General features: G+C 35.7%; 2 protein-coding genes across 3 annotated transcripts; one reads left to right on the top strand and one right to left on the bottom strand.

The window, feature by feature from the left end:
* The first annotated feature begins 6,336 nt into the window (after nt 1-6,336).
* Nucleotides 6,337-10,305, top strand: SCPL45 (serine carboxypeptidase-like 45). Of its 2 annotated transcripts, XM_007043754.3 has the most exons (11): nt 6,337-6,721; nt 6,809-6,910; nt 7,133-7,228; nt 7,661-7,753; nt 7,837-7,916; nt 8,013-8,294; nt 8,410-8,534; nt 8,771-8,863; nt 8,971-9,088; nt 9,169-9,358; nt 10,013-10,305. In XM_007043754.3, exons 1-10 carry the CDS (start codon nt 6,469-6,471, stop codon nt 9,316-9,318), a joined length of 1,392 nt encoding a protein of 463 aa, XP_007043816.1. In that variant the 5' UTR covers nt 6,337-6,468; the 3' UTR covers nt 9,319-9,358; nt 10,013-10,305. The 2 variants fall into 2 exon arrangements, with proteins under 2 accessions (XP_007043816.1, XP_088659727.1); XM_088803601.1 differs by having other exon boundaries at nt 9,169-10,305.
* LOC18608854 (protein NEOXANTHIN-DEFICIENT 1) lies at nt 9,620-14,717 on the bottom strand. Its single transcript, XM_007043753.3, has 11 exons — nt 14,454-14,717; nt 13,598-13,746; nt 13,416-13,499; nt 13,260-13,323; nt 13,025-13,071; nt 12,219-12,273; nt 11,818-11,856; nt 11,264-11,432; nt 10,581-10,644; nt 10,448-10,504; nt 9,620-9,913 (listed from the first exon to the last, which is right to left on the bottom strand). Exons 2-11 carry the CDS (start codon nt 13,660-13,662, stop codon nt 9,673-9,675), a joined length of 885 nt encoding a protein of 294 aa, XP_007043815.2. The 5' UTR covers nt 13,663-13,746; nt 14,454-14,717; the 3' UTR covers nt 9,620-9,672.
* Nucleotides 14,718-17,230: the final 2,513 nt, after the last annotated feature.

The following is a 17,230-nucleotide window of genomic DNA, read 5'->3' as shown; positions in this document are numbered from 1 at the left end:
TGTCTTGTATTGACATGTTTAATAAACGTGTTAATTGTGTCGTGTCTTATATTAACACGTTTAATAAACGTGTTAATCGTGTCGTATCGTGTTACACGTGTATTAAATATATATGTGTACGTATTTTAAATTTAAGATATAAATATTAAACATATCGTATTCGTGTATAACTTTAACGTGTTTTGTATCTAATTATATCTAATACATTTATGACACATTAACATAAATTATCAAGTCTAATAAATAGTAAAAGAAAAGCCGCTAAACATGCTCCGTTGCCTCTGCGTAATTACTGTGGAAGGAGTCCGTCATGTAAATGAGATATCCACTTTGTTACAACAATAAGTCCATAACCATAGCAGAAGGGAATATAATTTTGTCATTTCTCTAATGTAGAGTTGCAAAATAAGAAATCATTTGGCTAGCCTTAGCCTGGGCCTAGGCCTAGCCTTTCTTTATTTCAAGCCCTCCCCCCCCCCCCCCCCGCCCCTCCCTCTCTCTCTCTCTCTCTCACTCATAATCCACCAGCCACAAAGTCTCTTCCGCGCTGAGTACGTATGCCACTCAGCACGCACTGTACCCTATGTATGCCTTCAGCCCGTTCCAATTCCCAACTAAAATGTATAAGCTATGCACCCCCCAACAAGAAAAGCATAGTCTAGGAATGGGTAGCCAACAGACCACAGTCGCTGCCTGATTCTCATGTGCACTCCAATTTAATAGTGCGCGCAAAGAAAGGCTAAAAAAGAAGAAGCATTTCATTTAAGTGAAAAAGAGCGCATGGGGAAAGAAGAGAAAGACACTTCGAATTCTAAAGGCGATTTTTTGACCTAATCCCATCCCTTCCCTTGTATCTAACAGTTTTACACTTTCTGTTTATGAAAATGGGGCCCGCCCTTTGTCCTGCCTTTACAATATTATTAAACCCAAGACCAAGAGGGAAGAGGCCAATACACAATTTATAACCTGTTTCCATGTTTTTTATTATCTTTTTGTCCATTTCTTTATCGTAAGGGATGTGGATAAAATCATCTAGAAAATTACCCCTTTTTCTTTTTGTTTCCTTTCATAATTATGGCAATGGAGTGATTATCATTTATATTTGTGGGATTATGTTTTGAGTGCAACTGATCTTCTAAACACAGTTTAGAATATCTTGTTTCTTCCAGTTGTAAAAGTTTGTATGGAATTGGTTAGTTGAGGTGGGCCATTACTGAGACGAAGGGGAGGGTGATTGAGAGTTGAGAGAGAAGGTCCAGTGATGCTCTCTCTTCTTTTGTCTCTCTATAGATTTCATTGGATTAGCCTGGTGAATGAAAATGTAGTCACATTGGCATGCCACGCTTTTGGCAGGATGAGGACGCTTTTTCTCCAACATGCTCAAGTGGAAATCATTCACCTCTTGACCCCATCATCACCCCAGACAATAGTTACCTAAATTTATTACTAACTTATCTAATGGGATTGATTTCAAAGTCTTATAGTTCACATTGTCTAGCATTGCATTTCAAACTTTTAGCTGGTTGAATTGGATTCCATTCCTTACCACCTGCTTGGACTGTCTGCCATTGTTTTAAGTGGAGAATTTGTTTTTATAATCTTTATAAAGGAAATATAAGCGAGGAGCTTCTTTGACCTTTTTTTTTTCACTAAAATTTTTTGGTCAATTCAAAAATTGTTTAGAATATGCAGGCGTTGGATAAACTGAAGCAGGAATTTGATATGCAGTCCAAATGCTTGGGTCCCCAGCAAATTTTCATTATATATATATATATATTTCAAAACCAATTTTGTGCAACTTTGGAACAAGTTAAAAGACATATTTGCATGATCTCCTGCATGCAAAGAGTTTGTAGCAAAAAACCACAACAACTAGAGTTTGGATCACTAGCTAAGCTTGAGTGTTTGGAAATGGCCTTAATTTTGAATGGCAGAACAAGTCCTCATACGAGCATAGTTTAGAAAGTTAAGCAGCTTTTCCTCTCCATATACGTTAGTATGTATAGTGCAAGGGGAAAAAACAGGTAAAGAAAACACTACCAAAAGTGACGAAAAACTTTGCTTCCAGTTAAAGACTCCACGAAACTTTGAGCTAGCTAGCTACCTTCATGCTCCACTCTCAGTAATTTCCCTGCACATTTTCCGAGCAAACTGTCCATGTGGGCCGACTACCAGAGCTTTTTGCGTCTTTCTCTTTGCTTAAAAAGCTACTCATTCCTTTTTCTATCTGCTGCAAGGAAGAACCTTCACTATACAAGAGCTGGTGTAGCCTATAGGGTTTCATATACTACGCAAAAAGAACTGGTATTTTTGAAATGTGAGCAACGAAGTACGTGAAGACACGGACAACGGACTAGGCCACATACTAGTTCCATGAAAGAAATCCTTATTTCTTTATGCAATCTACTGATAGTTTCAATGATACCCAATATTAATTTTTAATTTGATAACCAAAATTATTATTATTATTATTATTATTATTATTATTAATGACAAAAACCGAGAACCTATCACGAAAAATTTATAAAATAAGAAACAAACTTATTTCACAAACAGTTCAAATGTCTGGCTTCTAAAAGTATTATCGCTTCTTCTTTTTCTAGGATTTTGAATTTTGTTACTAAATAATACAAATAACTGTTTAAGTAACAATCTTTACCTATTCATACAAAATATGTAGAAAATCGTAAAAGAAGAGTATGCATGAATCTTTATAGATCTATTTACAACTATAAATTCAAGTTCATGTCATCAAACACTCCAAGAAAACTGATTTTTCCCGATACAAAAAATTTCGTTAAAAATTTTTCGTTGAAAATTTTCAAGGAAAGTCTGATGAAAATTTAATTTAATTTTTTTCGACAAAATATTTCAAGTTCATAACTCATATTTTATTTAAACTTTTCTAATTTAATTTAAGTTAATGTTAGTTTTTTAAATTAATTAAAAAAATCTTATTTACTCACTAATTGTAATTATATCCATCAACACATTACAACTTACTTTTGTGGACAAAAATTATTTATAAATTTTCTTTCATTACGATCTTTACTAATCAATTCCCTTGTCATACCATATTCCTCATAAAGTTTATGAACAAATAATTTTTGTAGTCATATCCACCCCATGTAACATCCATTCATGATTTTCATTCTCATTAAACTTTAAAAAATATTTCATTCAAAAATATTTATTATACAATATTAGTTAAATAATATAATCTAAAAGAATTTTAGAAAGCACACTAGCCAAATTTCTTAAGTTGTGAAAATCATTTGAATATTTTTTCTGAATAGAGAATGGTGATCCTTTGTTAAGCATTCAGTATATTAATTTAGTACATACATAATCCAACTTACTAGGGTATACATAATCCATCATCACATAGATACTAAATAAAATATATTGACTGCTCAAGCTTAAAAACAATTAGTGAATTGTATAGAGCTAAGCTACTGTTTAATTATTAAAAGTAATAAATTTATATGGTACTCTTTACTTGTATTCTGTTAATATATGTATTTCATACATCTACTTGTTTGCTTTAAAGCCACAATTTCAATGATGGGATTAAAACATTCTATTTTTTTATAGAGATATAACAGTGTAAACTTTAAACATTTTGTTACATTTATAGTCTAAAACAAATTTGGTAAATAAGGAATAATTTATTGCTTAATGGTTCATCAATTATTAACATAACTCTTCTACAATATCATCAAATAATACATTTATGATTATATCTTATATGAGATAAAATAAATAAAGATCTATTAAAACATAATATATGTAAAATAATAATTAATATAGAAACTTATTTATTTACTAAAAAATAATAAAAATTAGTATTCAAGGGCATACACCTTGTGCTTTCCTATTGTGAAACACCTAAAAAAAATTTTAAATATTTCCTACGAAATGATGTTTACTTTTGCCTAGCTACAAATGGTGGAAGCAGTGCCCTCAATAATAAGGTCTCAAGTTTGATTTTTTCTTGTCAATTAGCAAAAGACTTCCGCCTGCAAATAAATTAAAGCATAGCGAAGAACTTTGAATATCAAGAACTCAAGAAAACAGAGAGAGTAAATCTAGAGAAAACCCAAAAATGAAGCAAAAAATCAATTCAAATTTTCCCTCAACAAAAACGGTTATACCTTTTATTGAATCTTTTATACTCTCAACAATAACAGACTACGAGTCTTGGAAAACTAAATTCTCAAACAACTCAGCCAAGCACAAAAATTCATGCATCGGTGCCTGTGCTTGAGTAATGGCTTCAACAAGCATAGCTGTTGGGCCTTTCACTAAACTAGAACAAAACGACACCACTTAAAGTTTTCAAAAAACAAACAACAAAAGATTAAAACGACACCAGGTGAAGTTGTATACTCCACATACTTCAACTAAAACGACTCAACCAACAACGTTTTAACACTAACAATCAATTAAAGCACAAACTACATCATTTTGACATTTGTCATAGTGTTCTTCAATCTTCAAATACTGTTGACTCTCGCCACATAACAGCTACTTATCAACCAGAGCGAAGATTACTCTTCCAGCACATAGTTAGGATTTGTGTAGAAAGCAATTTCATGAAGGAAACTAAGAGGAAAAGGGCCCAAATGTCGCTTTCCCCTACAAAAAAAGAATATCTCGAGTGTTTTACTTTAATTGAGACATATTCAGCACAAGGCAGAAGTTTGGACATCAAAGATACTCCATCAAACAAGTATTGAATATATTAATCATAGTGTATGCACCATTCAATTTCTTCAAAATTTTCAACTTATGCGGCTCTCACCATGCTTTCAGGTGCCATTAATCCGGTCACTATCAGGGTCCAAAGTCCCTCGACTCAATGAATCTTTGAGCATCGGCGATGGAGAATTGGACATTTGCGGGTTTAGGGTTCAAATTGCTCTACCTTCTTTAATTCTACCTAGTACAACATGGTCGATGACACATCCCCAAAACAGGAAAAAAACAAGAAAATACTTGCTAACCATTTGCAAAAGCCTATTTATGAGAAATAAGAGCGAACATGCTTTTGCAAAATGCCTTCTGCCATCACTCAACTTTTGCTCAATGCCCAGCTTTCTTTGCCCACATATAGGAATAGGCCCCATGTAAAAATCACAGGAGATTGAGAGCGGCGCAGTTGCTGGCTTGTGTGCCAAGAAAAGACTCTTTACACCAAGAAAAGTCAGACAAATCGAAAAGACTTCTAGGACAGGTCAATGAAAGCAAAGCACATTAACAATAGATAAGATTCTGGCCTCGGACTTAACGGCAAATTGAAAATGCTTTCAAAACGAAAGCGCCACTGGTGCCATTTTAGTTGAGGCACTCAAGCAAAAGTGTAACCCCAGTTCCAGGACAAACGCAGTAAATTTTGGACTTGATACCTTGTAACATGGGGGCCAAGAGGGCTACTGAGCACAGTTTTCGCTCTCAAAAGTTTGAACTAAGATGGTTAGGGTAAACGACTTGAAAGATTTCATCAGTTTCACCTTCATGTAGTTGTGATATGAGCTGAACTCATGGAATATCAAAATCTTTTACACTTCATAACGTCATAATAAAAGATCATACACTGTTAGAAATTTTTAAGGAGATGCGCTCTGTACTTGTACACATAATCCAGGCCGAAGCACTCAAGTTAATTCTCCTAGGGAAACAAAAAAGATTAAAGAAAAAGTATTTGTTTCTCTACCAATCATGATTCCTCCCATCTGCCTTTGTTTTTTCTCTGAAAACAGAGTCGTTTTCTAGTGAAATTTTTCTCGAGAGAAATAATTACACACCTGCCGTGACTTTCACTTTTCTTTTGAAGAGGAAACAATGCAAATGGGAAAAAACGCTCAAAAAGTATACAGTGGCAAAGCATTACTGTAAAGCTGCTTTTGCCCTGAACACAAACACAGGCTTATGCTGTATCCTGTAACCAAACCAAAGCTGATCAGTACAAAGTATTTTTTGGCTTACTTGCTAGTATGAATGATGGTCTCTACCACTAAAGAACAAAACAAAAAAAATAGTGGTGTGTAAGCCTGGTAACTTCCGTGAGCAAATGTCATCACCCATCAAGGAAGGCTTTTAAAAAGCACATTCTCTCTTTTCATTTTTTCAGTAACAGTTACCTTGCCATTTGCTGACCTAGTCCTGGTCAGCATATCCAAAGCTCTAACTCAAACCGTCTCAAAGAAAAAAGAAAGAGAAAAAAGTGAGTGACCCAACACGCATCTGTTTCAGCTCCTAGAGTCTTTCAAGATTTTTTTAAAGAATTACACTATATTTGTATTATATATTATTATATTAATAGATGTAATAGAATAGTAGCAAGAGAACAGGCTCTCTTTATAAAATGCACACCCACTGAGCACCTTTGAGCTACAACTCTCTTTTCTTCTCTCTCTCTGGCTTTCCTTGCTCTCTTATCTGAAAAAAATAAAAGAAGAAAAAACCATGCTTTTGTTACCATGGAGAACAGTGGCATTGGGTTTCATTGTACTTGAGGTTTGGTTTTGTGTTCAAGTGGAATGTTCTCTAGCTCTGTTTGATCGGATTACTCAGTTACCGGGTCAACCCAAAGTCGGGTTCCAACAGTACTCTGGTTATGTGACCGTTGATGAGAAAAAACAGAGAGCTTTGTTTTACTACTTTGCTGAAGCTGAAGTAGATCCAGCTTCCAAGCCACTTGTCCTATGGCTCAACGGAGGTCTCTCACTAGTTTTTCTTATACAATGTTCCTACACACATGTATAATTGATTTCTGTGTTTCTGACTTTTGTGCTGTGAAGTTTAGGACCTGGCTGCTCTTCATTGGGGGTTGGAGCATTTTCTGAGAACGGACCGTTTAGGCCTAGCGGGGAAGTGCTGGTCAAGAACGAATATAGCTGGAACAGAGGTATATGTTCATGGGATAATACCCAAACAAGGTCTCGAATTTTACTGAAAAAGGGAAATAAGACCTCCAGCTTTTATTCCGGAAATTGAAGTTTGAAACTTTTTATTTTGTTGAGACCAAAACCCGTACGGAATACTCCGCTGAAAATCTTTTTGACTGGTTGATGTAATCTATAGAAATGCGCTCAACAACTTGATTTTTAGCATTCTCATTCTTTTGCAGAAGCCAATATGTTGTATTTGGAGGCCCCGATTGGAGTTGGGTTCTCTTATTCCACAGACGCCTCCTCTTATGAGGCTGTGGACGACAAGATCACAGGTAAGTCCTAATCTGTTAAATTCTAATGTTTAATCAATTTCTTAAAAAGAAAATGGAGTATAAACTCTACATTCAATGTTGGCAAGCTAGAAATTTTGGGTTGCAAAAGAAACAGATTTTCTATACCGAATATTCAAAGCCAACTATTTTTTTTTTAAAAGACTCTCTCTTTCCTCTCCCCATTTTTCCTTTTAATTCTTTTTGTTTAACCTTTCTTTTTTCCCTCTCTTTTTTGAGTTCTTTCCACGCAAAGGGTCCGAGAATATTTCATAATGTTGTGATGCCGTGTGTATTTGTCTTTCACTTTACAGTAATGCCATGTTTAATGCTTACTGTTCTTGTTTTGTTTTTTTTTTCCTCCTGATCTGACAAAAGTTTACCTTTCCAGGCTACTTTTCATCTTTCAAACTTTGTCTCTCTTTCTTATTGTAGCCAGGGACAATCTGGTTTTTATGCAAAATTGGTTCCTCAAATTCCCTCAGTACAGGAATAGAAGCCTTTTCATTACAGGGGAAAGCTATGCTGGTATATTTTGCTACTCAAAACAGATTAATTCTTTTTCTATCCAGGATTTAACATGAATCAGCACTTGTTATGTCTCAAACTAGGTCATTATATCCCCCAGCTGGCCGAACTTATGCTTCAGTTTAATAGGAAGGATAAGCTGTTCAATTTGAAAGGAATTGCTGTAAGTAGTTATACAAGCATACTTCAATCTTTTTCTCTTTGTTTGTACAGAGGAGGATCTATAAAACCTGTGCCTGTTTGCTCCAATTTATTGCAGCTGGGGAATCCTGTCTTAGAATTTGCTATTGATTTCAATTCGAGGGCTGAATTCTTCTGGTCTCACGGATTGATATCTGATTCTACATACAAAATGTTCACCACTTCCTGTAATTACTCGCGATATGTTAGTGAGTACTACAGAGACGCCGTTTCTCCTATTTGTTCAAGAGTGATGAGGCAAGTTAGTACAGAAACTAGTAGGTTTGTCGACAAGTATGATGTTACCCTCGATGTCTGTATATCATCAATGCTCTCACAATCCAAAGTCCTTACTCCCCAAGTGAGTGTAAATTCTATAATTTTCATAAAGTAGAATGTGTTCTTCATTTTGTATTTTCTAGTCTTTGCTATGTTCTATCTTGGACTTGTTATCTCTGGTTTTCTTTGTCCCACAGCAAGTTGGTGAAACTATAGATGTCTGTGTAGAAGACGAAACAGCTAATTATCTAAACAGGCAAGATGTGCAAAAGGCTCTTCATGCACGTCTGGTAGGAGTCCGTAAATGGGCTGTTTGCAGCAAGTAATTCTCTTCTGCAAAATTTATATCCAATAATCATCGTTTTTATATCTTTTTTGCCAGAATTTTTTTTAATATTCAGTACTTCAATATTTATACATCTTTTAACTCATTGAACAAAAATAATATGAAATTCAGATTTTCTGCATACCTTTCGTATTCAGATTTGGGGCCTTGAGCAAATGGTGAGTTGTTTGATATAGTAGTCTAACTATTTTCCCTTGTATTTTGTCAATCAGTGTCCTAGATTATGAACTTCTTGATCTGGAAATACCCACAATCACTATTGTTGGCAGCCTTGTGAAGGCTGGAATTCCCGTCATGGTATACAGGTAAATGATCCTTAACCTTAAAGTTCCTTCATGATTTCTGAAAATACGGAGCATGTGATAGTTATTTGGTTGATTGTAGTACTCATAACATACGTTTTGAAATGTAGTGGGGATCAAGATTCTGTCATCCCATTGACTGGAAGTCGAACATTAGTTAATCGACTGGCAAAGGAATTAGGTCTGAAAACCACTGTGACTTACCGAGTTTGGTTTGAGGGGCAGCAGGTAAATCTCGATGGAGGTTACTAGTAAAATTATGGTTTTATTACAATCTACGAATGATAATTTCTGTTTTTGCCTTGCAGGTCGGTGGCTGGACTCAAGTTTATGGTAATATCCTATCCTTTGCCACTATTAGAGGAGCATCTCATGAAGCCCCATTCTCACAGCCTGAGAGATCACTTGTCCTGTTCAAGGCATTTTTGGAAGGCCGGCCACTACCAGAAGCATTTTGATCTGCTGACAGTTCTTGGATTGAGAATACGGATTGAGCTTGTAAGTAGAGTTTGATTGCTGAAGGCAATTTTTAACTGTCTGAATATGAAAATTGCATTTGTTTGTTTGTTTGTTCCTTGGTTTCTTACTGGATGTAGAAAATATTTGTAAAGATCTCAAGTAAAGGAAAAAACGATGTGTTCTGGAACTCTAATATCTCGTGTGGGGTACTTAAGTGATTTCACTTAGCAGCATGGGGGAATCATTTGCTGAATGCAAAAAAAAAAAGCACATATAGAATCAGAAAACATGGAGGCACCCTGGAGGAAAGAGTTTTATTTTGTGTCGAAATGACAAACAAAAGAGCAAGATGCTCAAGCAGCTCGTAAAGAGCTTGTAGAGTCGTTGGAGAGTATGATGGGAGCTTCAACCTGCATTTCAAAGCAATTGAACTCCAAAGCTAGTATAGGCTTTGATAACAAAACGGATATGCTGAGGTTTCTTCCATTGTCTACAGGTTCATCAGATGTAAAATCTGTAGTTTCCAAATCACTGTCTCTGTCCCTCTTTAGAGGTGATGGCCCTGATACTCTAGCTGGCCGCACTGCTCGTACTCTATCATGGAAAATATTCAGAAAATGCATTCAGAAAGTATATTCTAGCATTTGGAGAATAAGAAAGACTTTCTAAATCGATAATTTTCTCATTTTCCAGTCAGCAAGAGGTATGTGGCAAGAACATCAATTACACAAGGGATACACATGAGATACGACAGCAAACTTTTGAGCTCTAAATGTTCATGACATAATCATCAAGGCAGAAAAAAAGTGCGAAAGCCATCCTGCTACCACAGAAAGAAATGCACCGGAGATTTTTGCTTCAGGAATGGCTACAAGGTGATTTAGTGCAATGGTTATCCGTTTAGGTTACTCCAGTTGGTGACTTGGTGTCAACCCCCAATTGTTTAGTGTTTTTCATTAAATATCACTTAACCTTCTTGCTCTTCCTATACGTTGGATCTTTGCTTTCGCCACCTAATACATGTTAGAGAATGTAGCCTGCTGAAAGATAAAACAAAGGGAGGGGAGGGGAGGGGTTCTGGGCAGTATTGAAAAGTAATAGTCGGGGTAAGAAAATGTCTGAAAATACCTGCAGGCAATACGGCAAGAATACTTCAAAAGGTTGGGATTATATTCTGTTTGACCACTGCAATTTCACGACATAAAATTACCATCTACGTCAAAGTGGAAACTCGTAAGATATAAATCATGTAGGAAATTACCTAAAGCTTGGAAGTGACATTGTGATTGATGGGCCCATCCATTTGTTGAATCTCGGTGTAGGCACTGCAATCACGAAGATCATCAACAGAAAAGACAATAAAATTTACCACACAAGTATTAATTCTAGATGCAAGAGAAGAGAGGAGAAATTCGTTTTAAGTCATTCACAAAATAATGCATTTCTTCACTTGGGGCGAAGCCCAAGAACTGGGAGGGCCATTGTAGAAAATAGGAGCATAGCTATCAAGAAAGAAGTTGTTCTAGCAAAAATCAGAATTAACTACAAGAAAATGTTGCAATATCCTGGGAAATCAGTTCTGAAGACACGCCTGACAAACCTATAGCTTGTTCCAGAGACAAGTGATGCAAATGCAGATCAAGATTGCAGAGCATGCCTTGAAATGGTAAAGTCGCCTCCCTGCTCTATGGTCCTGTGTGGAATATGTTGCAAGTTAAACTCTTGTTTAGGTTACCTTATGTTTGAACTTAGGTGGTTGGTATGAATGTATTAAAATCTATAGCAAGATGAAATAAAAAAGTAATTACATATCACTATTTCGTTATTGCCCTGGATATTGTATTAGGAGATAGAACACCCAATAGTAAGAACGTTAATCACATCAAAGGGACAGAACCACTCTGAACTCTGAACTAATTAACACAATCAGTACGATGAATTCACCATCAGTTATAAGTTTGATACTGCAGATATCTGCTGAAGCGTGACCCACAACTTCGGCCACCTGAACCTCCATGCAATCTTTCGAGTGATGGATAGTAGTGCCCATACCAATCATGTTTAGGAAGCCACCGAATTTACCCTTTGTTTGTCTTGGAACTGGTGTAATTCTCTGTTTCAAACAAACACACATACAACATGAAAATGTCTAAATGATAAACCTGATAAAAAACAAGAGAACATGAAAATGTCTGTTTTTATTATAATCTACCATATTGCCTGTGACCTTGCAATATCTCAAAGGCTCCATTGCAAAGTGAAATGAAGTTTCATAAATCATCTGCTGCTAATATCATGGTGCAATTGTATCTTTGAGTCTATCTTGTAGAGGTAGGATGATTATCTAATCAATATGGTAAAAGGAACCTCAATTAAAGAAGATTTGACCTTCATATCTCAGCATTTGGCTCAATAGTTGATGCATGATCTTCTTACTGAAAAAACCCTTTCTCCCAAATAAAAAAATGAACAAGAAACTGTCAGAACGAGAGTAGTACCTTTGAAAATCTGGCTACCTGACTTGGAAGCCCTACGTCCTGCAAGAAAAAATGCACGCATGTTCACACATCCATTAGTAGAACGAAAGGAATTGGCATTAATTGCATTAAAAATGCCTCTGGTTCATGGGGTAGAGGGAGTACTGCATCCGTGTGCAACATACATATGTTGAACCATTGAAGCTGCAGGAGTCGAGGGTAGAGAAATGCTTTGACTTGTATGTTGGTCTGGAATTAGAGTTACAGGGTGCAATAAAGTAAATTTGGCGAGATTTCTGTTTTTAGTTGTTAAAAGACCATCCTCGAAAGTTATCCTATTCCAAGTTTTACCCCAGTATATTTTGCAAATTCAGTCAAGATCTTCTCCAAAATCAGTAAAAGCTGAAAGTTTCGTGGCTTACCTTTCGTCCATGATGGCAAGCTTCTTCACTGTTCACAAGAACCCTTGCTGCCCATCTGTTGAAGTTTACATTAGAAATAAGAAGAAGAGGAGGAGATAACTAGTTGAAAGAAAATTGAATAAAAAAAAAAAAAAAGAGGAGAAGGAAGAAGAGAGAGCATCAGAAAAGAATGATAATTTGACAGTCGATCCAATGCATCTATACAACTGTATTGACTTGTCCTTTAGATCATCATTGTAATTGTGGCAGGAAACAAGTAGCTTAACTATGTGAGCAGACCTATCAGGTTCACTGAGTGGAAATTAGGTGATTCAAGCTGTGTAAAGTGATTTTCTTCTCGATACATGAATCAGACGCCTATTTCAAAAAATGGCAACTTGACCATGTGCTTAGGCCACTTAGGGAAGGTACTTGATACTATTGCAAATGTGACAAATAACTCTGTACGATTTCTTTGGCAGCATAAACTAATGAACAGAAATATGATTGATTGCATAATTTAATAAATAGTTATAATACATTCAAGTTATAAAGTTGACTGACCAACATATTAGCTGATAAAGTTAAACACAATGGTGTGGTGGGTACCATCTAATTTCTGTAGCCCACCCCTTTAACTAGCTCAAGCCAAACCCTCATGGAACAGATACATGATTATCCGGAACCGATCTTCCCTTAGAAGTGCCCTGACTTGTAAAGGGTTAAGGCCACGCAATTTTACTCAAATGGTGATGCATTTCCTCCAATATATATGATAATTAACTAGTATTAATCAATATAAACAAGAGAGAGGACGGCAAACATACGCGCAAGATGTTGGAGGATTCCACACAATTCCTGCGATCACCACAAGCTGGCAAAGAAACGGTAACTCAGCAAGTGATCAATTTATTTAAGCTCGTCTGTTACTCCATGTTCAATAAACTAGAACATTGCAAACAATCAACTTCCAAGCAGAGGGCAATGAGCTAATGCGATTAGCAGAATCTGATTCAACAACTTAATGCATCATTAACATTAATTCAAAGGAGAGTAGGAAACCTCATCAAAGACCCCGGCCGGGCTGTCATCATAATTGGCAAGGAAAAAACCACCAAGTGTGTATCTGCATTTTGCATACTCAGATTAGTTTAGTGAAAAACAGAAATTCTGAAACCCCTCACTCAACCCTATACCCTTGTAGGTAAATGCGACTACCCAAAAGCTTCAACCAGTCGAAACTTCTTTGGCATGAATCTTCTAGCCGTTTCAGCTTTCACAAGATGGAGCTGATACAAGGCACTGAAAATGAAATTCAGACAATTCAATAATCTGGCAAGAAGGATGAACATATTAATCCAATAAAAGGAATGCAAAATTTTACAAGGTTTGACACTTACCTGCCTTTGAATATCCATGGAGGCTTGCCATAGCCTGATGAGCTCTTTGTTTCTCCAAACCCCATGAACTTGAGGTAGGCTTAAAAGAAACTAGATTCTTGAACGGCAAGGAGATGCCAAAAAGGCTTTGAACTTGTTTTACCGTGTACCTAATAAAGAAGAACAAACAAATTGCATTTCGTTTCATTTGATGGAAAAAAATAAATTCTACTAAAACACCAACAGATCTACAGTAGAGAGAGAAGAAATTTTGGTATCAGGGAACGTTTCTAAAGGAGACAAATGTTCAAGTTAGATGGCAGAGACTTTATGCGCAACTTGGCTTGATTGTGAATAAAAATTGACATGTACTACTTATTTCTCTGTATCTATGTTCTGCCACTAGCTACTAAACTCACACTTAAGCCGTTGGGACAAATGAAATGCCAGAAGAGTGAACAAAATAAAAGGGTCCATGAAAACTTTGGAATCCTCCAAAGAATATTCATTTTTTGGGGGGTTAAAGTATGAAGAAATGAATAAACATGGGGGAACTAAACCTCCCTGCACCGTATTGAAACAACCAAATTATCATTTATTTTCAGATTTTTTTTTAAAAGACAATGTTTCCACTCTGTTCATTTAAATTTTGGAAACAGGATTCAGCATAGCAACAGAAAATAGCCAAACCCAAATGATCCCCAGCATCCAACGCGTAAAAATAGACTCGAAACCAAGTTATAGCCGAAGCATAAATTAACAAAAGAACTCCCCTGTTCCAGTGAACAAGAACAGATAAGCAAAAACTGTTAACTGGACCAGCAAGTAACAAGTAGGAAGGACAAAGAAGCAAGAGAAAAGAAGACATAAAGCTTACAGGGAAAATGAAGATATTAGACGGTAGCTGAGAGAGAGTTTTTGAAAGTGAAAAAGAGGACATTAAACAAGGAAAGAGTAACCGACAGAAGAAAGAGAGAGAAGAGGAAGCTGGCAAGCTAAGGCATAAGCTCAGCAAGTATAAGAAGTGGATAGACTTTATTTGCCCATCCATTCATTTCATTGATTTCAATCCTATGAGCTTTTTATTTGGCGCCAACTGAAACCAATACCACCCACCACTTTACTTCTGCAAGACCACTAGTTTTCTTTTCTTTTTTTCTTTTTATTTTTTCTTCTCTCTTCCCCCTCCTCTGCCTCCTTTACTAGATACCTGTTACTATTTCTTTATCCTTTTCTTTCTTTGTTGCCTGCACGATCCGATAAGTTTGCCCTCGTTTCCTCACGCATACGGTGACCAAAACACGTGTTAATCTTTTTCATTATTTTGTTTTTATAATTTCTTGCTAATTTCCTACAAAGCAACTCGCTCTTCGATCATCAACTTATGATGATAATATTCCAAAATCCAACTTGTTTTCCAAAGCAGCACATTGGTTTTAGCAAATCTAATTATGTCTATTGGAACAAATCTAACCAATCTGGAGTTATAAATGGAAAGATTTTGTATATTATAATTGAAAATTTAATATGATGAACCCATAAGCCAACAAACCCAAACAAACACAAACATCAAGAAAAGCTGTGAGATACATTTACCAGGCCTTACCATGGTGCTTTGTATTATATCAGTTAATGGCCCACACTATCAACATCTAAGCTTCATAATTGACTTTAAAATTCGTTAAATGTAATTTTCGGTGCCCGAGTTCGGATAGTGATTTATTCACTCTAATCTCACCAATAGCCTATACCACATTACCACTTACTTCACAACTAACTATTATATTAAACCCACCAGTAATAAACGTTCTTTTAAAGATAAGTACTAGGGAGGTTTTCCCTTTGTAGGAATGGATAGACAGATATTACGCACACAATTTAGGTGAGTATGTACATGGCCCCCGGTGGCAATCTTAAACTCGGAACCATGAACCATCTATGCAGAGTCGGTTAAAATTCTGGACCATAGATTGGTTCTTGGATTTATAGTGCGGATACAAAGACTAAAATCAAATAGGGGTAAGCATGATTCGAGTTGATGATTTTGAAATCAGAATTGTAGATCGCTCTCGTAGAGTTAGTCCCAAAAAATTTTAAATTGTGAATTGTATCAATTTTCGGATGAAAAAGATAAGATCATACCAAAAAATGAAGAACACCTGACCAAAGGATTTGGGAATCTCTACTACTGATCTTATTGAATGCAGTATTCCATTAACAGAAACTGAATTTTAAGAATCTATATACAAACTATTAATCTCCTAATTATAGAAACTAATCAACTAATTACATAGTTAAGTTTTAACCACTCACAGCACGTGCTCCTCATGCGCTTTATAGATTGTTTTAACTGCCTGCATATGCTTTTCACATGCCTTTTTCAACTGCCTGCATGTGTAATTCTCACATGCTTCCTATAATGTGCCAATCATGTGGTTTGTTGATACTACCCCTCAAGAAGAACATAGATATTGTGCATGTTCATCTTGCCAATCAACGATTGAAACTGACCAGGCAACAAAGCTTTTGTACATAAATTAGCTATTTTTGAGTTTGTATGAATGTACTTTGGTAAAATGACACCAGATAAAACTTTCTTTTCTTATAAAGTGACAATCCACTTCAATGTGTTTAGTTCTTTCATGAAAAATAAGATTTTGGCACAAGTGAATAGCAAATTGATTGTCACAATATAACTCACGTGCCTCTGTATGAATAATATCAAAGTCTCTCAATAGGAATAACAACCGTTGAACCTCACATCATGTTGCAATTCTATACTCAGCTTTAGTAGGAACTCCTGGCAACTTTTTAGATTTTCAACTAGTCAAAGAATTCCCAAGAAAAATGTTGTAACTAGTGATCGATTTCCTTGAATCTTGACACCTTGACCAATCACTATCACTATAAACTCTTAATTGTAAAGTGGAACCTATTGACAATAACAAGCCTTACCTTTATGCCCTTTTCTAGTATTTTAGAACTCTATAGATTGCTTGCAAAAGCAATTAACTAGGCTTATCCATAAATTGTGAGAGTATTTGCATTGCATAGCATTTATCTGGCCTTGTAAAGGACAAATAAATCAACTTTCCCACTAGCTGCCTATATTTGCTTGCACTTGTCAACTGTTCTTTATTACTAGTTTTAGACAATTAACAGTTACAACCTATAAAGGTGTTGGTCGACTTAGAACGTAGCATGCCATATTCTTCTAACAACTGCAAAGTGTAATTTTTATGACGTATGGAAATCTCTTGTTGTGTTCTGGCTGTTGATAACTCTATTATATAGAGTTATTTTAACACATTTTGAGGGCTTAAATAACTAATCTTTGAGATTTTTGGTTCAGATTTTAGTATTTTTGGTGTTTTTCTAGTTTAAGTTAGATTACATGTTGAGTAGTTAATTTAAGTTATTTTAGTTCAATTTTATTTTATTCTTCTTTAATTTTCTTCAAGAAGAGTTATTGTTGATTTCTCTCATGGTTTTGTGCAGGATATTTAATGAGAAAAGTGCATTTGAGTCAAAATAGCACAAGTATGGTGAAGGCTTCATTCGTATATACTGTAGTAATTCAAAGATAACTTGAGCTGTAAAAGTCCAATTGATGTGATTCTTAATCCATTGGAAAGCTGAAAGAACGAGCTACAA

This window comes from Theobroma cacao, chromosome 2 (genome assembly GCF_053813885.1).
Source record: "Theobroma cacao isolate CCN51 chromosome 2, ASM5381388v1, whole genome shotgun sequence".
Lineage (NCBI taxonomy): Eukaryota > Viridiplantae > Streptophyta > Magnoliopsida > Malvales > Malvaceae > Theobroma > Theobroma cacao.
The sequence above is the reverse complement of the archived record's forward strand: the minus strand, read 5'-3'. Positions and strand labels throughout refer to the sequence as shown.

What these genes read in the sequence shown, in the direction of transcription:
- LOC18608854 (XM_007043753.3), bottom strand. Translation starts at nt 13,662, where the DNA reads ATGGGGTTTGGAGAAACAAAGAGCTCATCAGGCTATGGCAAGCCTCCA. An exon ending in CCATGGATATTCAAAGGCAG is followed by an intron (nt 13,500 to 13,597) that starts GTAAGTGTCAAA and finishes TTTCATTTTCAG; the next exon opens with TGCCTTGTATCAGCTCCATC. An exon ending in CGGCCGGGGTCTTTGATGAG is followed by an intron (nt 13,072 to 13,259) that starts GTTTCCTACTCT and finishes TTTCTTTGCCAG; the next exon opens with CTTGTGGTGATCGCAGGAAT.
- SCPL45 (XM_007043754.3), top strand. Translation starts at nt 6,469, where the DNA reads ATGCTTTTGTTACCATGGAGAACAGTGGCATTGGGTTTCATTGTACTT. An exon ending in TGTGGACGACAAGATCACAG is followed by an intron (nt 7,229 to 7,660) that starts GTAAGTCCTAAT and finishes TTCTTATTGTAG; the next exon opens with CCAGGGACAATCTGGTTTTT. An exon ending in CCAAAGTCCTTACTCCCCAA is followed by an intron (nt 8,295 to 8,409) that starts GTGAGTGTAAAT and finishes TTTGTCCCACAG; the next exon opens with CAAGTTGGTGAAACTATAGA.